General features: G+C 43.1%; 2 protein-coding genes across 5 annotated transcripts in view; one reads left to right on the top strand and one right to left on the bottom strand.

The window, feature by feature from the left end:
• The window catches only part of colgalt2b (collagen beta(1-O)galactosyltransferase 2b), a 74,418-nt gene extending 65,211 nt beyond the window's left edge, over positions 1-9,207 (bottom strand). The window contains exon 1 of the mRNA XM_007895692.2: positions 8,983-9,207. The gene's annotated coding sequence lies outside the window, so the exon portion shown is untranslated. The remainder of the gene's footprint in view (positions 1-8,982) is intronic.
• A 4,758-nt stretch (positions 9,208-13,965) lies between these two features.
• tsen15 (TSEN15 tRNA splicing endonuclease subunit) lies at positions 13,966-25,297 on the top strand. 4 transcript variants are annotated; one of them, XM_007895597.2, is made up of 4 exons: positions 13,966-14,105; positions 15,963-16,044; positions 17,844-17,979; positions 24,774-25,297. In XM_007895597.2, the coding sequence occupies exons 1-4, from the start codon at positions 14,001-14,003 to the stop codon at positions 24,967-24,969; spliced, it is 519 nt and encodes a 172-aa protein (XP_007893788.1). In that variant the 5' UTR covers positions 13,966-14,000; the 3' UTR covers positions 24,970-25,297. The 4 variants fall into 4 exon arrangements, with proteins under 4 accessions (XP_007893788.1, XP_007893791.1, XP_007893789.1 ...); XM_007895600.2 differs by lacking the exon at positions 24,774-25,297 and adding an exon at positions 23,794-23,849; XM_007895598.2 differs by lacking the exon at positions 24,774-25,297 and adding an exon at positions 18,608-18,744.
• Positions 25,298-25,647: the final 350 nt, after the last annotated feature.

The following is a 25,647-nucleotide window of genomic DNA, read 5'->3' as shown; positions in this document are numbered from 1 at the left end:
TGAATAATCCCTGCATTTGATATAGCACATTTCACAGAGGGAGGACATCCCAAAGCACATCCCAGGATTTACTGTAAAGTGTAGTTGTGTATTTGCAGGCTAATACAGTACAAAAACAACAGCTTGCACTTATATAGCGCCCCCCCCCCACCACCCCACCCCCATGCAGGGCAGCGTCTCAGAGGGCTTGTTTGTAGCCAGTAGCCAGTTTTACGCCCTGCAATCTCCTACAAATAACCATGAAGTCAGTGATACCAGGAGAAATTCCCTCGTCTTTTCAAATAACGCCTTCAGATGTTTAACGTCCATCTGAAATAGGCAGACTGGTTTAATGTCTCATCTGAAGGAATGAACTAAGAACTAAGCAGATGGAAAAGGTTTTCTGCTGGCTCAGAGCGAGAGCAATGGGAACAAAACGGCTTCTATGTGTTTCCAGTATTGCATGGATATTATGAAGCTTTAGTCAGTAACCCATGTGGATCAACAGGAGTAGGTAGTATGCAAAGTGGAGGTTTCAAGGAAAGGTATTACATTTATGAAGGGACACATATGATAACTGACGTGCGAATTGACACGTTAGGCTAGATAGTAAACCTGTTGGTGTCAAACTGGTTTCTCTCCTTCCCTTTGCAGTTCTTGTGCATAAACAAACAAGTTTCTTCCAGAACCTGCCCTGCCTCACCCACCTTAATGAAGTCATTGTGGCACTGCTCTCATCTAAACACTGCAGCGTTTAATAATAATCATCCTTGCATTTGATATAGCGCCTTATCACGTCTTCGAGACAGCTCAAAGCGCTTTACAGAATATCCTGTAAAAGTGGATTGACTGTATATTTTGTGGGCGAAACATAGCAACCAATTGCGCATAGCAGTGTCCCAAACAGTCATGGATTGAGTGACCAATTTATTATTTTTTTAAGGGATTATTACCCCCAAAAAAGCGATCCGCCAGTCGACTAACAACCAGGTTCCTATTTACTGCCAGGTAAACAAAGGCTTGTGAGGTAAAGGAAACTTGCCTAACATTTTACTCTGCCTAAGAATCAAACCCAGATCCTCTCACTTGTGAGGCGAGTGCTCTAACCATTGTGCTACAGGACTTTGTGTATTTTGTTCACAAATAACAGCCTATACTGCTATCCTCTGCCCACAGCTCAACAGCTGCCCACAGTTTGACAGCTCACTTGTTTCAATGTTACGACTGGTTGTCTCAGTTACAGACACACAAACAGCAATGCATTCCTCTCAGGCTTCTCTAAAACATGCATGGGTACAATCCACGGGGAGAATAACATAGGAAATATACAATACTACTGCAACATTTTGATAACATAGTGGCACATGTACTCACTACTATTGCAAAATTTTGATAACATAGAGTACTGTAGATTCCAATTAGGATTACAATGTTACACTATAATATATTACAGGGAAGCTTTGTGTTGCATTACTGTGGAAGTAACGCGTTGACAACCTCATACAACTAATAATAATCTTCCTTGCATTTGATATAGCGCCTTTCACGTCTTCTAGACGCCTCAAAGCGCTTCACAGAATATTCAGTAATGTGAATTGATGGTATATTTGTGGGCGAAACGCAGTAGCCAATTGCGCACAGCAGTGTCCCATAAACAATCGTTGATTGAATGATTTGGTTTTTTGAGGGATTATTACCCCTGGAAAAGTGATCCCCACCAATCGACTAACAACTGGGTTCCTACTTACTGCTAGATAAACAGAGGCGTGTGGAGTAAGGAAACTTGCCCAACATTTCGCCCTGCCGGGAATAGAACCCAGGTCTCTCGTTTGCGAGGCAAGTGCTCTACTACTACTGAGCTACAGGACTCTTAGATATGTTGATATACCTTCCCACTTAGATCCTGCGTGGGGAGATATATCAACACACCTGCAAGCCAAAGCCCTGATGGGTAGGGTGGTTGTAGTTGGACAAGCAGCAGGAAAGTTTTCCAGGTAGTGCTTTTAATGGCAAACTATGCGGTTTTAGCTGATTACACCCCAGCAGTAGCCCAACGCACACTCTAGGGTACACAAGCCTTGGCTCTTGCCAACCTGCCCCAGCATTAGGTAAGCAGGATGCAGTCCACCAGGGAGAGAGTGCGCATGCCATTCCAACAAATATCTCTGGAATTTCCAAGTGTCGGTGGGATGCATGGAATTCTCACTCTGGTTTGGATATTCCTGATATGAGTTTACACACATGTCTGACACCCAGCTGACCAAGAAAAAAGGAGCTAAAGGCAAATCTGGAGCCATAAAACCTATTTCTTTGAATTGGAAAAAACTAAGGCCCATAGAGAAGGGGACTGACTAAGTTGGAAAATAGAAAGGAACAGGTAAGATCATAAAAATTTTATACACTCTAGCACCTTTCATATTTGTTCACCTGCACAATTGCAAATGTGAATTTTTTTCTTGGTTGTGATTCCCAATAATAATAAATTGGTCACTCAATCCACGGCTGTTTGTGGGACACCTCTGTTTCGCCCAAAATATATACAGTCACTCCACTTTACAATATACTCTGCGAAGCGCTTTGAGATGACTCAATGGTGCAATAAAGTTCTGTATCAATGCAAGGATTATTATTGTTACAACCTTGTAGCCATATACCAAGGAGCACAAAAGAAAATTTACACTGAAGTAGAAACAGTGCGGTAAAGATGATTTCCACAGCAAATCTTTTTTCTAAACACAGTGGCAATCATCCAGCAGTGGAACTTTACTCGAGTGGCAGCAAGGTAACAACGAAAGAACCTCTGCTTTACATAAAGCGTAAATGGTGAAAACTGCAAAGGTGATGCAAACAATACAGAAAGAGCAGTGGGTTCTACTCTAACGATTCAACCAATGGGCAAAATTTTAATGGGAATATACCTATCGTGGTAAATGTCAATCCAAGTTAGTACATAATGTTGTCGTGAAGTGAATAGAGATGATCCGCAAATCTTTCCAGGCATCATCTTGTTTTATAGTTGGACAACAGGGGTAGGGTATATAGTTAGAGAAGGGGGTTAGATGTCCTGAGACAATAATTCTGACTAGAAACTGCCCTCAAGCTTTCCCCATGTGTTTCAGAGCACGGTGAACATTCTGAGCACAATTTACGAGTTAAGACAGAATAAGGGGCCCTCTGTGGTGAGCTCCCATGTGTATCATATTATATTAACAAACAAGGAGAGGTTATGTCTCAACAGCCCAGTCTATGCAATACGTTTTACTTTGAACACTGGACCACATTCAAATGTTCCTTATATTTTCCAGGTTTTTTGTGTTTTGAAAAAAAAGTGCAGAGAATTTTTTTTTAAAAGGAATTTGAATTTTAAATTGGACCCTTTAAACTAGGATTGGTTTTAAGAAATATAAATTATTCCTGTCTTGCCCACTATTTTTTTCTGATTTCACCTCATCACTCCTCTCCTGGAAGTGGCAGCTCATGCAATACCATTGGTTACAGTGACTTGGTATCTTACTCACGCAGCCTTTCTTTATGTGTGACCTTCGCCAGTACACCGGCCATTGAGAGACATCAGAGCAGAACCCAACCTGGACCTCACCCTGAGTCTCCACATGCCCTTTTTACAACAATGGTTAGTGCACACGAATCAGCAAGTCTGGCTGATATTTCCTGGCCTCAGGAGGTTTTGAGTCCACTGTTTTACCCATTTGCTGAAATTATTACAACCTTGGAAGGAAAAGAGGTTAAACCTGGGATCCTGTGTTTTACCTGAGTCCAGATCACCTTCGCTGGATTCCAGATCAGATCATATTTACCAACCAAGAAGTTTAGGAGACAATGATAAAATGTCACTGTTTTAGTTACTGTGACAGAAGCATTTTCACTTGTTATTTAAAGAGAGTGTTAAGTTATTCCATTCAGATTATCTGGTCTCAGAATAGAATTTAAAGCATAATTTTGCCCACAAAATACACAGTCACTCCACTTTACAATTCTGTATATGTGAAGCAGCTTGAGATGTCCTGTTGATGTGGTAAGGCACTATATCAAATGCAAGGATTATTATTGTTGGAGAAATTCATTGTTAGAGCATATCATCCCTCTCTTCGAGTTGACAAATTAGTTCATATGAGCAGGGCAATAAGTTTCCATGAAATTGAAGACTAATCTTGTTTATTTAGGGTAGGTCCAGAACTACACAATACAATTTGGCACATATTGCTTAGGTTTAAAAGAGTTACATAACAGTATTCCTTTCATCAACACAGAGAAACCTCTAAACCACTTTAATGTTCAAAATTTCTTAATCTGGAGGACAAAGCTATTTTAATCTCACTGTTCATTAGCTTTGATGAGTGTTAAAACTGCAGTTTAACATTATTATCGTGTTAGTGTTTTAAAGTAAGTCATCCATATGAAATCCTGTGATCTGTCTTTAAGGTTTTAAAATACTTATATAACATTTAGTTCAATGATCGCTGTAGAAAGATAGGCTGAGCATAATCCATGTGTTGACATACTAAGACACAAGAGTTGTGCTTTCCCCATTACACTGTCCACTGCTATTATGACAACAGCTGTGTCTCTGAGCTTACTCATCACCAACACGCAACTGCCCTCTCACAATCATTTTGAAGAGAGCGAGCGGCAGCTGATCCTTTTCATGATTTGGTAAAGAGAACGAAGGATCAAATGTTTCAAAGTCTAAAAGACACTTAATTCTAGTAATGTCAATCTGGCTCAATTGGTAACACTCCGAGTAAGAAAATTGTGCATTCAAGCCTCATGTCAGGACTTTGAACTCAAGAGTGTAGACACTGTAATATAGTGCTGGGAGAGCACTGAATTGTCAGAGGTGATGTCCTTTGGATGACACACTAAAACCAAAATAGTTTGTCTGTTCAGGTGAACATTAAAGGTTCCATAGCACTATTCAAATGTAATTTCTATTGTATTTTATTGTATAAAATGCTGTACCATACAACATGTTACAGTAACAGGAAACTCCTGATAACTCGACCCTGGCTTAACTTTTCACTACCACTTAAGTCATCATGCTATCAATATCCCGCCTACATTTATTTATGTATTTATACATATGCCTAACTCGCCGCTCTGCATAACTAGTCACTGAGCCCTTTTCCCTTGGAGTGACCAGTTATCAGGAGTTTACTGTATTTAGCACCATTCAGGAGGATGTCTCATGACAATTCACAAAACAGTATTTGATTGATAAATATANTTTTTATAAATATGTATATTATATACAAAAACGATCAGAAATGTTTTTTCTCTATGGTTATTTTTATTAATAACTTTCAACAAACCTCCTCAGTAATAACACTGAACAAGTTAATAAACGTGGACTGTGTATATTTAGAGTGTAATTGTAACCTTCCTGTAGCAAAACCAACAACTTAAAGCAAAACAAATATGTAGGGATAATTTGTAGCAAGATCAGTCAGCGAGAGAGAGAGGAAGAGAGAATAAAACAGGATCATTTTTAATCCTAATTCTAAAAATGCTGAGAACTGAAGACAACAATATCGAAAATTCAGTCAATTCAATTGACTGGAGATTTTTTAAAAAATTGTTTTTTTATTTCTAAAAAAAATTTAAAACCACCAATCTCGAAAAAAAACACATTTTTTATTCCCCAATGACAAAATGTGCTACAAAATGGATGGGCCGAGAGTTTTCTACAGAATGAATGAATTGAATGAATGAATGACTAAATAAATAAATAGATAGATGATGAATCCATGTCCATTTCAGGCAGTCTCTGCTGCTCTTCTGCGGCTCTGCCCCACCAGCTCTCAAAGCCTGGAGTCCGTCTGGACACCCAGGTACCTCGGCACCAGCCCAGTCCAGCAGGCCCAGCCCACCCCAGCCCAGCAGAGCCCAGCCCAGCCCAGTAGAGCCCAGCCCAGCAGAGCCCAACCCAGCCCAGCAGAGCCCAGCCCAGTAGAGCCCAGCCCAGCAGAGCCCAGCCCAGCAGAGCCCAGCAGCTGAGGACAGACCCAGTACATCTGTCAGTCAGTCAGTCACACGGGCGACAGGGCAGGTCTGTTGGGGAGGGGGACAAGAGGTCTATGGTGACGACCTGCACCAGGTTCCACTGGTTATTGCACAGCCCTTTAACATTTTCAGCTGTTAAAAGACTTCACAGCGCCAGCCTCCACTGTGCAGCCAGTCAGCAAGCTCAGTACCTTAGCTCAGGGCTGGCTGGTAGGGTGTTAATGCAGCCGAATAAATATAAATATAAATATAAAACGGGATCCAAGGCTGCAAATTACTGTCACCCCCAGTCAGGGACGTGTTTGGGAGTATTTCTAAAGAAAAAAAACAATAGACTTTGCAATGACAAGTGGAATTCAGATCTAGTAAAGTAACTTTTTTTTTACAATAACTTTATAAATAATAATAATAATTTAGTCACTCCAATCCACCATTGTTTGTGGGCCACTGCTGTGCACAATTGGCTGCTGGGTTTCGCCCACAAAATATACACTTTGCAGTATATTCTGTGAAGCGCTTTGAGACGTCTCAAAGACATGATAAGACGCTTTATCAAATGCAACGATTATTATTTTTCTCCCCTTCAGCATTTCTAGTTAGATTCTGCTGAATCAGACTCTGGCTGGTTTCCAGGCACAAGTTGAGTCACACTAGTCATGAGTTTCTCCACCCAGAATTGCGTCTATTCATGCAAAAAAAAATATTCAACAATATGCAACTACCTACTCCAGGTAACCAAATCAGGACCTCAGGCAGTTAAAGCGTTGCTGAACCATGTATTTTGTAGTGCTTCATTGTCGGAGGTGCCGTTCTCCAATTGAGACATTCAACTGAGATCCCCTCCACCCTTTCAGGTGGACGTTAAAGATTCCTATTGTTTGAAAAGAGAAGGGAAGTTTTCTCCCAGTGTCCAGACCAACAATCCCCTGGATAAAATCGGTCATTCACCTCATGGGCTGTTTGTGGGATGTTGCAGTGCACAAATTGGCTTTCGCATTTGCCTGCAAAATACACAATCACTGCACTTTACGGTGAATCTTGTGAAGTGCTTTGGGATGTCCTCCCAGTCTTGCTACATCAATTACAAGGTTTATTATTTAGTGTTAATTTTAAAACTGGAGACATCTGTCAGCAGGAAAGCATTTTGAATAACTTGTGAAATGCACCTCAGGTACATGTAAAACTAAGGGAATAACATTGCTCACTGCACTCATCTCTCTCCTATCACAACCAGCATGGTTAGCTGCCTTAACTCCTTTAAGACCTTCAGAGATGTATTGTATAAACATTGGGTTGAGAGATTTATTCTCAGGCAAATGCAACTGTCGTATCCTAAGACTTTTAATCTCAATTTTATTTTATTACATATTCATGTGATTGTAAACTAAATCCATTCACATGAAGCAGCAACAGTAATAACGGTTGAACAGGAGTCCGTCCAATGTGTTAAGTCCAATTAACACTGGAGTTAACATAAGGTTTATAAATGCTCTTTAAAGTTAATTGACTGAATTTGACTCTTTTGGAGGTGGCTATATAGCGCAGTTTCTTTACATAACATCATTATGTTTAACCATTCATAGTAGAGAGTTGGGAGGGTTCAGAGACCTTTTTAATAGACTAATTGTGGAAGAAAAATCTTATTTATCCACCCCTTAAATTGCGCGTGTGAGGGGCAGCGCTAAAGCTGTGTATTGGAGACCTATTACCAGACACTTCTCTCTGCCTTATCTCCCTCCCCACACCTCACACCACTGGTTTATTCACTGCACAAGCAAAATTCAACAAAATCTAAATCAATCCGAAGTTCTGATTTCCGCCACTGCATTTGCACAACGTGTGGCAAAGCAGCCTCGGTGGTCAGATAATAATAATAATCCTCCTATTTGACATAGCACCTTATCACGTCGTCTAGACGAATATACTGTAAAGTGCACTGACTGTGTATTTTGTGGGCAAAATCACAGATTGTTAGCAATTTGCCTTTATGAATCAGAAATGTCAAGACTCAGGGAGGAAAATCTCAGAAAAAAAAAGACCTTGGAAACTGAGTCCATACCACCTTGCCCCTACAACCGTTCCGTATTTCTGCAATTTTGCCGTGACCCGCGTGATGAGGCCAAAGGGGGATCTTGCCCGCTCTTTAAATCTCCTCCATCTCACCCGCTCAGTTGAGGAGGTGGAGGAGAGAAATCTAGTGAAAGGAGAGCCATAGCTGATGGCTCTGCCCTTCTAAAGAGGAGCTTGTCACGTTGCCTCTAAAATATTGTATGATAGGAGCTGTCAGATTTCTCAGCTCCCCTTCAAATCCCTGACTGCTCAGCTGATGAGCCTCAGGAACGTCCTCCCGACGTGAAAGATGCCTAATGTATAAATGTCACTGGCTGTTGTTGCTGAGTGTAAGTGCCATTTGAGATTGCACATCCCACCAGTGGTCGGGAAACAAATCTACCGACTTGATCCCGTGCCCCGACTCCCTCCGACCCTGAGTGATGATCACTCAACACACTGAACCAGTCTTTATACTTCCAGTAGTGTATTTTTGCCTGGAATCAACGTATGAATGAATGAATGAATCAACTCAATCAACTCAATCAATCAATCAATCAATCAATCAACTCAATCAATCAATCAATCAATCAATCAATCAACTCAATCAATCAACTCAATCAATCAACTCAATCAATCAACTCAATCAATCAACTCAATCAATCCACCAATCCACTGAATGGCTTCAAAACCCGTCTGGACTTTTTTTTGGAAACAAATCTCCATTCGCACTGATTTCTCAAAGGAGGGCTGTAATTCCAGTGTGACTTTGCAGCCCCCCCACACCCCCCCCCACACCCCCCACTCCCCCCCCACACACACACACACACACCCCCCTCTCCCCCCACACCCCCCCCCCCCCCACACCCCCCACACTCCACCACCACCACCACCACAAAAAAAATGTATCATTATTAATAAAAAAAAGTGACCTACCACAGGGCGATCCTGTCTTTGGGGTAATCCAGTTTCTCGATGCAGCTCAGGTAGTAGGGCAGTGTGTGCCCGGTGTTCCTCGCCAGGATGGCTATTAAAACCTTGGGTCGCAGGAAAGCGGATTCTGCCGTCGTTTTCTCCTCCGCGAAATACCCGGCTCCCACCCCACCGACAGCCACACACAGCAGCGCGACCACCGAGAGGGAGACGGGCGCAGCGCTGCCCGCAGCCATGTTGAAGGTGCTGCTGAAAGCGCGGCTCCTGTGAGGCTGAGCTGTGCTGAGCTATGTTGGGCTGAGCTGAGCTGTGCTGGGTTAAGCTGAGCTGTGCTGAGCTGGGCTGGGCTCTACTGTGCTGAGCTCTGCTGGGCTATGCTGGGCTGAGCTCTGCTGAGCTGAGCTCTGCTGAGCTGAGCTGTGCTTGGCTGAGCTCTGCTGTGCTGGGCTGAGCTCTGCTGGGCTGAGCTCTGCTGAGCTGTGCTGGGCTGAGCTGGGCTGAGCTGTGCTGGGCTGAGCTCTGCTGTGCTTGGCTGAGCTGTGCTTGGCTGAGCTCTGCTGTGCTGAGCTGAGCTGGGCTGAGCTCTGCTGAGCTGTGCTGGGCTGAGCTGTGTGTTGTGTGGCTGTGGGTGCTGTTATGTAGCAGCCGGGCTCTGACTATCACTGGCCCGATTACGTACACCTCCGCAGGCAGCCCCAGCCCCAGCCCGGGGGACACTCTCTGTACACTGTCTGTCCAGCGCAGTGTCAGTCAGGGCTGTTGTGCGTAATTAAAATCGTGTGACACCAGCACAAAAGGGGAATTGCATTCAACCTCTCTAACCCCACCCCACTCCCTCAGCCACCCACTGGAACTCCATCCCACCAGTCCCTCCGCCTCGCCCCCTTCCCCTTGCCTCATTAGAGACCCAATCTCAAGACCCTCCTCTTCTGCCGTGCCGTGCCCTTCTACCCCTACGCTTCCCCGCTCTCCGCCCTTCCTGATCTCAACCATCGGGTCGGGTGCGGATTCCTGACTGTCCAGAGGTTCGGGATGTCCTCCAGGCGTGAGAGGTGCTACACAAATGTAATCTGTTGTTGGTGTTGTTGTTGCGCTTAACGCACAAACCATTGCTTAGCAAAGAGCAAACTTGGTCTTTTTTTTAACACGTTTTTAGTAGCAGATGTCATTTTCTCAATTGATGGCATGTTCCTATTTTCATTTCGCCCGGAAAATACACAGTCAGTCCACTTTACAGTATATTCCTGTAAAGCGTTTTGAGGCATCTTCATGACGTGGAAGGTGCTACATCAAATGCAAGGATTATTAATGTTATTCAAAGTTCCTCCTGGATCTGAAGACAGCAAGTTGTTTATCCAACTTAACTTTTTTTACACACACACATGTGCACACAATGGTAGTCATTTAAGATACTTTGTTTAACACCTCCAGATATGCCAAACATTATACATTCATCAAGGATCAAAACCTTTATTTCTGGGGTTTGAAAACTGCATATGGCAGGAACTCATCAAAGCAAATTCAATGAATAGAGGGAATGATGTAGAGGAGATATCAGCTGATGGGTTGATGTAATGTATCCCTGGGGCAACTTGTTGTTGTGAGAAAAGACTGATTAGATTTTTTTAAAAAAATATTCAGACATTCAGTGGGGTTTTTAGGGTTAGAAACACAGATTTGAAATATCACCCAATCTTAGCCTGTAAGATTATCCTCATCTGAAATTGTAAGATTCCACAGAATCGTGCAAAAATTCTTAAATCCAGACTTCATTTGGAAGCCAATTTTCCACAGTTCTTAATCGGAACTTTTTTCCAAATGAAGACAGATTTTAAGACATTTTCCACAATGGACTGAGCTTCTCCTTACAGAAAACTGTGCAAAAATTCATTATTACTGACTGGATCCTCCTCCTCTACTGGCCCCCTAAAACCTTTCCCACCTTCATCTCCGATATTTCTACCCTACTAGCATCTCTCTGTCTCTGCTCTGATTGCCTCATCATCCTGGGCGACTTCAACCTGAACTTCACCCCCTCCTGCTCCATCTCCTCACACTTCTCCTCCCTGCTCTCCTCGCTCAACCTCTCCCTCCATATCAACTCCGCCACTCACATTCACGGCCACCCACTCGATTTGGTGATCACCCGGGGCCTCAGTGTCTCGGATGTCACCATTACCGACAAGGCCGTCTCCGATCACCACTTCATCTCCTTCACAACCTCCACCCCCCTTCCCACCTCCACCAGACCCACGACCATCTTCTACCGCCCCTGGAAGAAGTTACCCCCACAATCCCTAACCGCTGCCTTTGAGTCCTCTGAACTCCTCTCCCTCTGGCCTTCATCCCTCACTAACCCCTCTTCTGCTCTCACCCTCCTCCACAACACCCTCTCCTCCACTCTCAACACTCTTGCCCCCATCCTCCCATACTGTCTCTTACTCTCGCTCCTCCCCCTGGTTCACCACCCACCTCCGCTCACTGAAGAGCCAAGTTCACCCTCTATATGCTCCCCCTTGATGACATCATCCGCAGACATGGGGTTAACTTCCACAGTATGCGGATGACACCCAACTCTACCTTTCCTCCTCTACCCTCAACTCCACGATCACCGATGTCCTGACAGCCTGCCTGTCTGACATTGAGTCCTGGACGAGAGACAACTTTCTTCAGCTCAACGTGCGCAAAACTGAGGCCCTTCTGATTGGCTCGCGTCAGCGCCTCCGCACTTCAGGCGCTGACAGTATCAGCATCCAAGGCTGCACTTTCCACCTCTCAAAGCCAGTCAGGAACCTTGGTGTTCTGTTCGACCCTGAGCTGTCCTTTCTTCCTCATATCCTGTGCCTGTACCCTCCATTTCTCTGGCTCCGGTCTGCTCCACATCCCCCGCCCCAACCGCCCTACCATCGGTGGCCGGGCCTTCAGCCTCTCAGCCCCCAGGCTCTGGAACTCCATCCCCCAGTGCCTTTGATTGCTTCCTCCCTTTCCTTCTTCAAGGCCGGTCTCAAGACCTTTCTCTTTGACCGTGCCTTCAGCTCCCCTCTCAACTCTCTACCCCCTCCTCATTCCCTCCCTTTCCTCCCCTCACCCTGACCATTTTCCCCCTGCTCGGGTCCCGACCCAACTGTCCAGCGCCTTGGGATAGTACCTCATTCTGATTCATTGTCTTGCTTCCAGATGGGGCTCATCCAATGGAGTCTGTTAAGACAATATCACTAACATGAGCAATCTTTTTTGTATCTTGTTAATGGTAGGAAATCAATGGAGGTACACTTGAAGTAGATTCAGAGCATAAGAAGAGTTTATTCTCCCGAGGGGAGATGAATAAGCAACATCACAAGAATCACAAGAATGTGAAATGTGAAAAGACTGAAATATTTCCTTGCTTCCAAATGGCAATTGGGCAAAAAGATCACTATCAATGTAAAATTACAGGTAGCATTACTACCCATGAAACATGACCAGCTGTGTGTCACAAATGACATTCCCATCATCCCATTACAAGCATGTGTAATTGTAGAATTTAAAATTGCAAGCTTTTGGTTTTGATGGACTGAATCTGACACCCTGTGTCTTCTTGTGTTATTGCACATTAAATATAACCACAGGAGGGGGCTGCTATTTCCTCCATACACAATATACAATTGCTTGAAGATAATACAAAAGTCTTTAGTATTCTCTTTATTTATAGCCCTTGCATTTATTCCTGTTAGTTGATTTTTTTGTCTTTAATCAGTAATATTTTCCTTGTGGAAGCCTTGTTTCTGCATTCTTGAATTTGTTGCCAAAAGTGTTCCCGGGAGCAATCTGCCTCATGTCCTTCACATTGGTTGTAGACACAATACATAGTTTTATACTAATCCTTACATCTGAGATAGTGCCTTTCATGTTGGGAGGCTGTCTCAAAGCTCTTTAAAGGATTTACGTAGTGTCTGGGTATATGTATTTTGTAGGCGAACGTACATTGTGCTAAAATACTGTGCATTACGAGGCAAAAGCACATTAGTTGTCCCTCATAATTCCAACATGTGTGTCCGGTCAGTCAGCTGAGGCTCCAGACCCACCACGATTGGGACTGCCCACAATCAATTGCCTACAAATGCACGGTCACTATACTTAACAGTAATTCCTGTGAAGAGTTTAAGGCAACCGACAACATGATAAGGCATTATATATGAAATGCAAGGATTATAATCAAATCTCATGTTTTCTTCTTGCTTGATACCTGACTGTCCAGCACCTTGGGAGGTTCTCCCAACGTGAAAGGCACTACACGAATGTCATTTTGATTTGTATTGTATTGATAAAGTAGTTGTACAGTAATAGTTGATAACTGGTCCATCTGACCAATTTTATTAACTGAATCTCACTGTAATCGCCTCGCAAGTGGGCGGACCCGGGTTTGATTCCTGGGCGGGGTGAAACCTTAAGAAAGTTTCCTTACTCCACACACCTCTATTTGGAATCCTGTTGCTCAGTGGTTAGAGCACTCGCCTCGCAAGCAAGAGGATCTGGGTTCAATTCCCAGCAGGGCGAAACATGTAGTGCGATAAGGCGCTACATCAAATGCAAGGATCGCTAATCTTATATGTTATTTACCCGGCGGCAAGTAGAAACCCGGTTTGCCGGGCGATTGGCGGATCGCTTTCTGGGGGTAATAATACCTTCAAGAAACAACAGTAATGCGTAAGGAAAGTAATCGAAACCACGGGCAACTCTATATGAACCACTGGAAATATAAACACGCGCGCTTTTTATTTTTTATTTTCGAGCGATTTAGCATCGGAAATCCAGGTCGTTTGTGCATGGGAGCGACCACACCTTGGGGCTGGGGCTGTGTGTGTGTGGGGGGGGGGGTCTCCTTTGGATTGAGGCAGCGAGGGCGGAACCAAAATCCAGGCGCTGGTGTGGCTGTGCGGGAGGGGTGTGAGCGTGACACCGGCGGAGTGAAGTCAGCGGTGACACACACTCTCACACGCACACACACACACACACAGTGAAGCGCCCCGGAGTCAGGAGTCATGGCGACGGCGCAGCCCGGCAGCTCCTCCGGGAAAGGCCAGGAGGCGGATCCCGGGGCGTCAGTGGGAGGAGAGCGGCTCGACTGGATGGTGCAGCACCCCAAGGTACAGATTTGGTGAGGGAGGGGGCGCGCTGTGCTGTGCTGTGCTGTGACACGCCGACAGGTACGCGGGGATGGCGCGCTGCACACATGTCACCAACTGATGACTGTCCTCCCGGTGTTGGGGGGGGAGGGGGTGGGTGCGGGGAGGGGGCAGGGAGGGGTTTGGGCAGGGTGCGGGGAGGGGGTGCGGGGAGGGGTTTGGGCAGGGTGCGGGGAGGGGGAGGGGGGGGGCAGGGGAGGGAGGTTTGGGCAGGGTGCGGGGAGGGGGCAGGGAGGGGTTTGGGCAGGGTGCGGGGAGGGGGCAGGGAGGGGTTTGGGCAGGGTGCGGGGAGGGAGGTAGGGAGGGGTTTGGGCAGGGTGCGGGGAGGGGGCAGGGAGGGGTTTGGGCAGGGTGCGGGGAGGGAGGTAGGGAGGGGTTTGGGCAGGGTGCGGGGAGGGGGCAGGGAGGGGTTTGGGCAGGGTGCGGGGAGGGGGCAGGGAGGGGTTTGGGCAGGGTGCGGGGAGGGGGCAGGGAGGGGTTTGGGCAGGGTGCGGGGAGGGGGCAGGGAGGGGTTTGGGCAGGGTGCGGGGAGGGAGGCGGGGAGTTGGTGGGGGGGGGGGTGGGGAGCAGACTCTGCTCGGAGCTGAACTGGTTCCCAGGTGATGTTCTTGCCGACAGAACGTCAGAATCGAGCCCACTCTCTGGCGGTTTCCGGGTGAAATAATAATAATTATTGCGTTTGGTGCAGTGCCGTATCACCGCGGGCGGATGCCTCAAAGCGCTTCGCAGGGTTGACTTTGTCTATGTGTAGGAAAACACGGCAGCACAGTTGCGCACACCACCGACCCACAAATAGCCACAATTTTTATTTGGTCGATTGTTGGCCAGGATACCAGGAGAAACTCCCTTCGCTTCTCCAATAGTACCATGGGATCTTTATCGTCCTCCTCAATAGGCAGACGGGTCCTCGGTTTAACGTCTCACCTGAAGGACAGCACCTCCGACAACGCAGCCCACCCCCAGCACTGCATTGGATCGTCAGCTTAGACTTGTGTGAGTTCAAATCCTGAAGTAGGATTTGAACCCACAACCTTCTGACTCAAGAGTGGAGAATGCTTGCAATGGCACACAAGTCCAGTTCCTGAGCTACGGGATCTATCCACATCTATGGTCTGCAGAGGGCATTGGCAGCGTACACAACTCACTCGATCTAATCCATCTTTCAGTAGATCTTACAATGATCGGATATGAAATAATTGCATTCAAACATTGATCATTTTGAGTGAATGTTGCTGCGGGTAATGCAGGACATTGCCCACTGGCAAACAAGGTAACCCACCCTGGTATAACAGTAAATGATATATCTGTAATGTAAGATAGCGTGAAGCTTATCATGTGTGGCAGTGAAGTATAACATTGAGAAACATCTTGTTATCTATGACAGGGATGGCCAACTTGCTGGCCGCATTGCTCATGTGTAAAATAGTTACGTAGGCCTCAAGTTGCCATCTGTGATCCAAGACCTATTAGTGCACATTTCTAGGTTAGCACCCAAATCACAGTGCGATTCTATACTAGGATTTTCACGTAGCATAAATGCTCTTTGAAGCATAATTATACTGCAGCATGAACTTGGCTGTAACAGTAATAATACACTAGCAATTGTAGCTTAATTAATAAAATGGTTAACAGGAATTGAATCCAAAGCTGCAATCTAATGGAGGGAGTTCAGAATATTACTGGTCTTTATCACATGGTTTGTGTCTTGAAGCTTGTCGTTGGATTACAGCTTTGACATTAACTGCTAGGTCTCTGCCATACTCTTTTATTTTAATCATTGTGCTGTTTTCTGATTTCCATTTCTGGTTTTGATTTCAGTACACAGAGATGATGGCGTTAGATGTTTCAGATAGTACACAGGTTTATGCTGCCTTTCTGGTATATCTTGATCTCCTAGAAGGTAAGAGAATATGGAAGATGGGTTAAACAGAGTGAAGTGTGTCTGTGTTTTTCCACTGCCCCTGGACTATATTTGTCTTTGATTGGAGGTATTTTTCAAAATAACTTGTTTTGTTAGCCATTTAAATCACATTGGCTATTCTACGAGGCTATTATTTTGTAAAGTGCTCCAGTACGCTACCCTGTGTGAAGAGCGCTATATGAATGCAAGTTGTTGTTGTAGTAATTTATCGTCCAACATATCCTCAATATAAAATTACTCAATTTTTTTGCTCTTTGTGTGAACTTACTGTGTACAGATTGGCTGCTGTGTTTGTCTACGAATAGAATCACTGCACATTGCAGAAAACTCTAAGGTGTTTTGAGGCATCTTGATTGAAGAGACGCTACAACAAATGCAAGGATTATTATTTACAACGGCATCTCGTTAAACTGATCTGCTGCCATCACAGTGCACAGTCCAACTGTGTGAAATTCTTGCCCGATCCACGAAATGGCGCTGACTGAAAATGTATAGAGTCATACATTCGAGCTGAGGGAATTGAATGTGATCCGACAGCCAGGCTATTATCTCTTGTCTTTGATGTGGTTTTTACTGCACAGAAATCTGTTCTGTTCCTGCTTGTGGAAGCTCAATGAAAGAGTGCTGGAGGAATGTTCATTATCCCAAAACAAATTAGGCTTTATTAAAATAGAAATGGTAAAGTTGATCTTGGAGGTTTAGTAGAGCAGAAAACGTTTTGCTCGGGGTACTTTAATGCCAGGGATGTTGCATTGAAGTATGTCTGTAGTACCCTTAGCACAGCATAATGAAGGCAGAATTCACAGGGAAAGATTCTAATGTGATTGAATCCATTAAACAGCATGTGGGTATCATTCTGGTAAAGCTTTGGGTAGCTCAGATTCTCTGAAATGCAAGATGCACATCAAATTTGAATGTTTTATACAAATACTTAAATTTGTGGAGTATCGTATTTTAATTACATTTATAAATAGTAAACGATGAAAAGAACAGTCCAGTTTCAAGATTTAATAGATAAAGGTATTTTCAGCACAGAAGGTGGTTTTCGAGCCCACCATCTCTGACCAAAGTTAATGGAATAATGTATAAATGTCAAACCAAGCCACCTAATAACTTCTGCATCTATAATATATAAATAATCCTTGCATTTGATATAGCGCTTTTCACATCTTCTAGACGTCTCAAAACGCTTCACAGAATATGCTGTAACGTGAATTGACCGTATATTTGTGGGCGAGACTAACAAAACAGTAAGTTGATAAAATTGAATTATTGACGTGATTCTGTTTCTTGCACAACCGTCATGATACTATTGAGTTTAATAAGATAATATAATAATCCTTGCATTTCATATAGAGCCTTTTAAAGTGCTTCACAGAATTTACTGTAAAATCTAGTAAAGTCAGTAAAGACTGTTTTGTAGGTGAATGCAGCAACCAATTTGCACTCGGTAATGCCCACAAAGAGCCAAATGACCAGATTTTCTTATTTGGAAGATTATTGTCCAAGATACCCAACAGCAACTCTCTTCTCTTTCTAAATAGTTCCATGGGATCTTCAAGATCCATGTATTTCATTTACCTTCATTTAATTCTATATTTGTGTAGAAAGAAGTGTTGCCTTATCAAAGGCCTGGAGCTGGGTGAGAGTAGCAATGCAACACTATGTGATAGCCATGCTGTTACAAACGGGTTTTGTTTGGTTGTTAATTTGAGTTGGTGGTGGAAAAATTGATTTGCTGTTTTTTGGTTTACAGTCTTTGTTATGTGTTTTTACAGCCAGGAACTGGAAGGATGTGACCTGCAGAGGATCAGCTGAACTTCAGTTGGTCTATTTACTAGGATTTCCAGCAGAGCAGGAGAAAGTTCATGTGGTGGTGCCAATGCCTGTCCATATGACACTAAGTCATGCAAGGTGAGGGATCATAGCACTCGGTTTAATTTTATGTTTATTTCCTTCCAGATTTACACTATTCAATGCACTCTGAGATGCTATCTGCATGATGGGGACTATATAAATGCAAGTTGTTGTTAGTATTCTATCTTTTTTCCTTCCAAATTATTATTTCAATTCTGCTTTCCTCGTCCGTCTTCTACTTGCCACTGTCTATTCTGGGGGATTTTTTTTAAACAATTTTTTTATTTCCTAGTTTCCTAAAGGCCAGAATCTGATTTACATGGTTTCATGTGTACGATGGATCCATCTTAGACATAAAATCGAACTTGAACTGTGTCTCGACAGTCCCAGAAACTACTGGACATGTGAACTTCCCCTGGTGGTTGAAGGGTTAACACAGTTACTGTGAAACTTCTTCCAGTTTGGGTTAACACAGCTAATCCTACCCTAATTATGAAGTCAGGAAAGCTTCTGTGATTTCACCTGACATTGGAATTTGTCAGTGTGACTGCTGTTCGTGCTGAAAAATGGTTCCTGTAACTTTACACCGACTGGGATGAAATAAATACCAAGTGAATAGATGGATTTATTATAATGTGAACAGTAATCACCTTGCAAGAAATGTTACATTAACGATTTTTAAAAGGTTTTCCCAGCAAAGCTACTGGAAGCTCGTGACAGCTGTGATTGCAGGGGGATGATGGGAATCACAGTTGCCAGTCAAAGCTCATTGAATGAGAATGTAAATGAAAGACGGATTGTGGATTATGCTACGTAAAGTAATCCTACACTTTCTCATTTTGAATAAAAATGAAGTGAATTTTCTGTATTTTGTGTTCAAATCCGTTTCTTAATGTACTATTGTTTTTTTGGGGAAAAATTCATCAAACTCCAATTAGTGGATGAGAAGAAGAGCTTTATTTCTGTCAGTTTGGGTAGGTCCATATTGTCAGTTTTTTTAAATCAAATTTGCACAATAATTAGGTCTGTGCAGTATGGTTGGAGAACTGGATGCATGGTGTTCAGAGATGGGACTGCCCTTGTGAATACATATGCAAAAGAATAATTGAGGTGTCTGTTTTCTGATATCAACCTCAGTCATATTGGCTGAACACAGCAACAACAAAATTACATTTGTATAGCGACTTTTCACGTCAGGAGAAACACAGCTGCCATTAGTGGAATCCAGCTGCATTTCCTTTCTGCTAGAAGCCTATTTTCCCATGGGTTGGCCATTAATGGCTTTGCCTATCTCCTACGCAGTTTCTGTGCGATACTTCAGGAGCATTGCATGAGCAGTAGAGATTGGACTGAGAGAGAGAGAACAAGAGCAAAGCTGTACAGGCCTTGAAGACCCTTTCAGAATTTCATTCACAAAGTTGTCAAGAGGCAGAATTAAACGGGTTTAAAGATGGATTTCCCTGTGAATTCCCGGCAAATAAATATAGAATTGAATAAACTGAGCATTCTCTATTCACCCTCAAGGTCACACACACATCAGTTATTATTCTTCCACAAGTGTGCAAGATGTAAATCGTGAGTGCTTTATAGGTAAGAGTGAGTTATGCAACGATTGCTTTGGACAGAAGCAGTACCTCACCCTTTTTCTTATCCTCCCGTATAAGTAAGTGGGCCAGTCGGATGGGGAGGAAGCAAATATACTATAGCAGCCTGCTGTACAGAGGCATTTTTTTCCCTTAGAAAAGTACTCTTCAAATCTTACAACTTAAGAATTATATAGAGCTATTCAGGTCAGGAGGGCATCTCAAAATGCTTCATGTACCTGACTAGGAGCTTGAACTGAGGTTAAGAAGGCAGCTGAAAGTGCAATGGAAAAGATAGGTGTTAAGGCAAGTGTTGAAAGTGAGAGGATAAGGACAAGATGGAGCGACTCAGGGTGGAGTTCCAGAGAGCAGGGGCAATATGTAGAAAGCTTTAAAACGTTAACATGGTAGAATCTGTATTTTGCGTAATTGGATAATTTTTCCTCATTCTCATTTTCTTCAACTAGTTTTTGAAAATAAGGCTCAGCTGTACACAACTAAAGTACCATTTCTTAGGTTTAATTTTAAATTCAGTGATTCAGTCATTCACAAGTCATTCTCCATACCTCACGCATTACCTAATACAGGCCTGATATTGAGTGCACAGTGTTAGAGAGGCTTTGAGGTTTAAAATCTCATGCTTCTGCTATGCCCTGTGTATTTGACAGCGGATACAGTACTGGGGGAGCTTGGAGCACAAGAGATGATTGTTGTATTGCAGCCACTGTGGAGTGTCTGCCTCTCATTTTCACCAGTCGGATATTAGCATTTTTCAATGGAATGTAACCCATGCAGTTTTATATTCTGCAAGCTGTTTCGAGGGATTGTGCTGAACCTGAGGCCGAACAAGGCTAAAGTGGTGCCTCAGGCACTCAGTCAAGGAGCAATAACAGACTTAAAAGACCGGAGATTTATACTTTACACATAGGCTAGAAATGTTACCCACATCACTGTGCAAACATTAGCTCTCCATTCAGATATAGGCACAAACTTACAGCAATAGATTGCGACTGAGATGGGTTAGGTTTGATAAATTGCAGCTGATTCCCAGGCAATCTCCACAAAAAAAATCTTTGTTCCTTCGAAGCCATGGGTTTAGTTTCTCGGTTTAATGAGAAACTAGATATTTTATGATATTGGAGACGTCGAGTGAAATTGAAGTAAGTGCAGGTACCCTGTGGCTAAATGCTGTGAATTTCAATGTGATTAAGTTCTCAAGGAGAAGCAATAGAAAGTAGATTCAAGCAGTTTGTGTTTCAGAATATTGAACAACTTTTTAAAAAGTTATGCATTTAGTTGTTACAAAAGGCTTAGATGAAAAATTCTCTTTAGCCCATTAGATCTTATGCTGTCAGAATACCAAACCTTCTGTCTTCCCATTTTGGCATCCTTAATGAATCCATTGTTGTGGACTTGTCCAACCTTTCTGCGAATACGTTGCCACTCTTTATTACCCTATTTGGAAAGAAATATTTCCTCGCATCTGTTACAGCCCTGACCTGTATCTTCTTATCCCTTGCAGATCTACAAGTGTTATTCCAAGTTATTTTCTTCTTCCCACAAATTATCTTCTATACAGCTCCCTGATGAGTAAAAGAGTCATTTTAAATTGCTTCTATCTACTTGTACTTTAATATAACCTGTGGAGTCCTGTGGCTCAGTGGTTAGAGCACTCGCTTTGCAAGTGAGAGTTCAATTCCAGGCAGAGGGCGAAACCTTGGGCAAGTTTCCTTATTCCACACGCCTAATAATAATCCCTCCAAAAAAACAAAACAATAATGAATTGGTCATTTTCAATCCATATGACTGTTTGTGGGACATTGCTGTGCGCAATTGGCTGCCGCGTTCGCCCCCAATATACAGTCAATTCACTTTACAGTGTGTTCCGTGAAGCGCTTTGGGACGTCCTCCCGACGTGAAAAACGCTATATCAAATGCAAGGATTATTATTATTATAAACAGAGTACTGCAGAAAACTATCCGTGATATTAAACTAAACAGAAACCCCAAATGTATTTTTCTACAGTCCCAGTTAGTGTTGAGTTAAATAATGAGGATTAAAGTGCCCAGTTGTTTTTGTTCTCTAATTCATCTTCATTCATCCACTGTAAGGAGAAATTGGATATTATGATGCTACACTGCTACACAGGCCGTGCTTGTGTGATTTTAAGTGTCTGATTTAGTTGAACTGTGTCTTCTCAGACATTTGCCACAACTGATATAGCACTGGTGTCTGCTAATGGCTGTGTTTTGAATTCAAATTGTTTGGTGGTTGATAAACATTGAGCGTATTAACTTGCTTACTTAAGCCAATGTTTCATCTGGAGAGCTAGCTGCTATACCTGAGGGCAACTGGTTGTAATAGAATTTGGTGCTGATAACTTCACTTTGTAATCATTATCCCAGCCTAGTAACCAGAGCTGTTTTTAATCATCTGTTCCTTGTGAATTTACCTAATCAGTGAGACTGCTGGGGGCAGAAGGTGGTGAAGTCCTTCTGAATCATAAACTGCAATGAGGAATAATGCCCCACGTCTCTTTCCAGTAAAGTTTTGAGCACAAAATTGTTATAATAATATTCCTTGCATTTGATATAGCATCTTATCACATTGTTGAGACATCTCAAAAGTGCTTCACAGAATATACTGTAAAGTGGAGTAACTATGTACTTAGTGGGTGAAACGTTCCATTTCGAGTGTGTTGTTTATCTTCAGTGCAGAGTTAAGGGAAGAAGCAATCTCAGGTTCATCAAAGCTTTTCTAAATATGCTATTTACCTCCACATATCAAGGATGCAAATTCATTTAATGTAATGTTATAGTTGTAGATTCCTGTAGCTTATGGAGTTGTGGAGTCCTGTAGCTTAGTGATTAGAGCATTCGCCTCGTAAGCGAGGGAGCCTGGTTTCGATTCCTGGCAGGATGAAACATTGGACAAGTTTCCTTACTCCACACGCCTCTGTTTACCTCGCAATAAGTAGGGACCTGGTTGTTAGTTGATTGGCGGATCCGGAGAAATCATTTCCATAATTCCTTTTAAAAAAAATTTGGTCATTCGATCCACAGCTGTATGTGGGACACTGTGTGCTATTTACTGCCGCATTTCACTTTACAGTATATTCTGTGAAGGGCATTGAGATGTCTCAAAGATGTGTTAAGGCACTATATCAAACGCAAGGATTATTATGATTATTAGATTGTGTATCACTCGCGTTCCTGTTTACAATTCATTTTTACAAGCCTTAAGAGATTTTCCAGATTAAGATGACATTATTTTACACTTGTGCAGCTCAACTTAGCAGTGATTTCCCACCAGGCGTACAATGCTAACGGAAACTAGGGCAGCAACAACTTGCATTTATATAGGGCCCTTCGGTTAGAAAGACAATGTGGAGTGCTTGACAAAGCGGGGGTTGGATGCCGAGCTTGGGAGACGGGGAAGAAACAGCACAAACCATGTTGGAGTCCAGTTATCGACATTATCTGGAGTCGGTGGTAATGATTGAGATACTTGAGATATCTGACTTGAGTACCGAAGCCTTTGTTGATTTTTCTTTCAAGATCCACTGCTAAAAAGCTTCTGAATGAACTGAATTCGGACCGTTTCAGCCTATTTTCTCGTGGTCAGAAGTCCACCAAACAAACTTGCTCTAATTTAGTACTAGCTTGGGCACAATGGTGGCTGTGTGCGAAGCGGAAATGTCCCCGTGGTGGATTCAGGCCGATTCTTCTAAGGTTGGGGTTGAATTACGTGTTTGGCACAGAGTCAGAGGGTTTTTTGATCTGCATGAAATGCATTACGGTGCTTGGCTGTTAGGTATCCCTGCCTACAGTGGCAAATTGTGTTTTCTCCAGCGCTTGCAACCTTCGCTTTGAACATGCAAATATTCACTTTATTTTGTACAAATTAATATTCAACATGATAAAAGATTCAGCTGTGGCCTTTGTTTTTTTAATGAAGGCGGCACTTCATCTTTTTGAACTTTTCTGCTTGCCTTATTCTGGGCCTGAAGCCAGTTGGAGCTGCCCAGAATTTACATGTCAGAAGAAGATTGTTTGATGTTGAATTAATAAATAATTGATAATTAATTATTTGCGCTTGATACAGTGCCTTAACACATTGTCCAAACATCTCAATGCACTTCACAGGAATTACTGTGAATTGCAGTGACTTTACTTGCAGACAAATTAGATTGTGCACTTCTATTCTGACTAACCATTTGCTTCCTGTGAATGTATAATCTGTTACGAAGGTCAACTGCACAGTAAAGCCTTTTTACTTACCTTTCAGCTATTAATGTTTCATTGACTCACTCCAGCAGAAGTACACAGTCAAGTCAGTCGAAGGGTTCATTAACCCTTTTCCAGCACAAACATGCTGAAATGTTGGGCAAGTTTCCTTACTCCACATGCCTGTTTACCTAGCAGTAAGTAGGAACCCGCTTGTTAGTCGATTGGCAGATCGCTTTTCCGGGGATAATAATTCCTTCCTTCCAAAATAAAATTTGGTTTCTTCAATCTACGACTATTTGTGGGACATGGCTGTGCGCAATTAGCTGCCGTGTTTCACCCACAAAAATGTCCTATGTCCATCCCGCACATCTCCAGTCAGTCTAGTGGATTATTGAAATGCTTTTATCAAATAACTGTCAGTTCAGCATTGTTGTTTCAACATACTAAGTGTTCACTGTGAATGTGCGCCAATCCCTGACTGAGCTGTCAGCTAACCCTCACTTCTTAATTCGGCACTGCTCTGAAATAATTTGAAATACTCTTTTTAACCTCAGTTTTATCCCATGTGGTGAGCTGGGAGCAAAACTGCTGACTTTGAGTTCTTAGCTCTAACCTCTCTTCTCACCACCTCCCCCCTGTCTGCTCGAGCTCCCAGTCAGCTGTGTGAAGCATTTGAGACATCCTCCCGATGTGAAAGGCACAATATTAATGTAAATTGTTGTTGGCTTCCATGGCACAGCCTTAGGCAGAGGCCGGCCTGGCCTGTGAGTATAGGTCGGTGTTTGAAGTCAATTGTTTTTTCTTTTGGTGACTTACACGTCAGTAACCGCTAGCTGCATAACGACAAGGAAGAGGTCAACTGTGCATTACTCCTCCCGCTTTAATAATGTTGAAGCAAACTGTAGTGTCTCCATCACCAACCCATCCAAGATAACCTGTCTCAACAAAACACACTGTTTAGTCACATTAATTAGCCATGCATTGAAGGAAATGCCTGAGGATCCCTTTCTACATCTTACAAGTATTCATTTGTTTCAGGATCAGAAGAATCATGGAGTCGACTTGTAACCAAAGTGAACAGCAAGCTCTGTTTATTATCCTTGCCATTGTTGACTCTGACTCCACTGTAGTGTATTATCGACTGACTGATGGCTTCGTTGTACCAGACCCACCAGACGTTACTGAAGACATGGACAACAGAAAACTGAGGAAACGACCAAAGTTTCACAGATGACCCTTCACTTGTTTAAACATCCCTAATTCGAAGGAGCTTAGCTTGACACGGAAACCGATGTGTTCAATTTGGCATCGCACCAGACGCATTATTGCCCTTCACAATCACAGTCATGATCCTTTGTATGTAGCTGCTCCATGTTCTGGCTTATTGCTTCCACAATTTGTGGGAATCGTTGGTTTGTGATGGCCTTGCAGTGTTGCTGTTGGTTTTATGCATCGGGTCCAATGCAAAATGGTCTTGACAGTCTGAGTCTGTACATTTTTTCATCCATTGTGCTTGCTAACACAGTATCACTGTTTGCCTTTATTAAAAAATAATATTTGTACATGAGCTGCCATTCATCTTTTTCAAAGGAGACAGCATTCCTGGTGAGTTGACAAGACTTGCACTGCCTACCTTTTTTTGAGGTTTAATTCTTTCATCTATGCCTTGTTACTAAACATTGCAAGTAGACTGTGTGGCTGCTTGATGTTGGAAGCACTGACTGCATTCAGCACAGATAATGATGAAATCTTGATGAAAAGAAACCACATTAACTCAGGAGAAAAGAAAATATGTATAATATAAACCAGTGTTTGCTCATTCAAGTATGCAGTGGTTGATTTCCTTATCCTTTTGTTCTTTCTTCCCCCATACGGACAGAAATTGTGTTCATCAAAGATAATAGCTCCATCG

The sequence above is a fragment of the Callorhinchus milii genome, unplaced genomic scaffold (assembly GCF_018977255.1).
Source record: "Callorhinchus milii isolate IMCB2004 unplaced genomic scaffold, IMCB_Cmil_1.0 Scaffold5, whole genome shotgun sequence".
NCBI classification, from domain to species: Eukaryota; Metazoa; Chordata; class Chondrichthyes; order Chimaeriformes; family Callorhinchidae; genus Callorhinchus; species Callorhinchus milii.
Note: the sequence above shows the minus strand (reverse complement) of the source record. Positions and strands in the feature narration are given on the sequence as shown.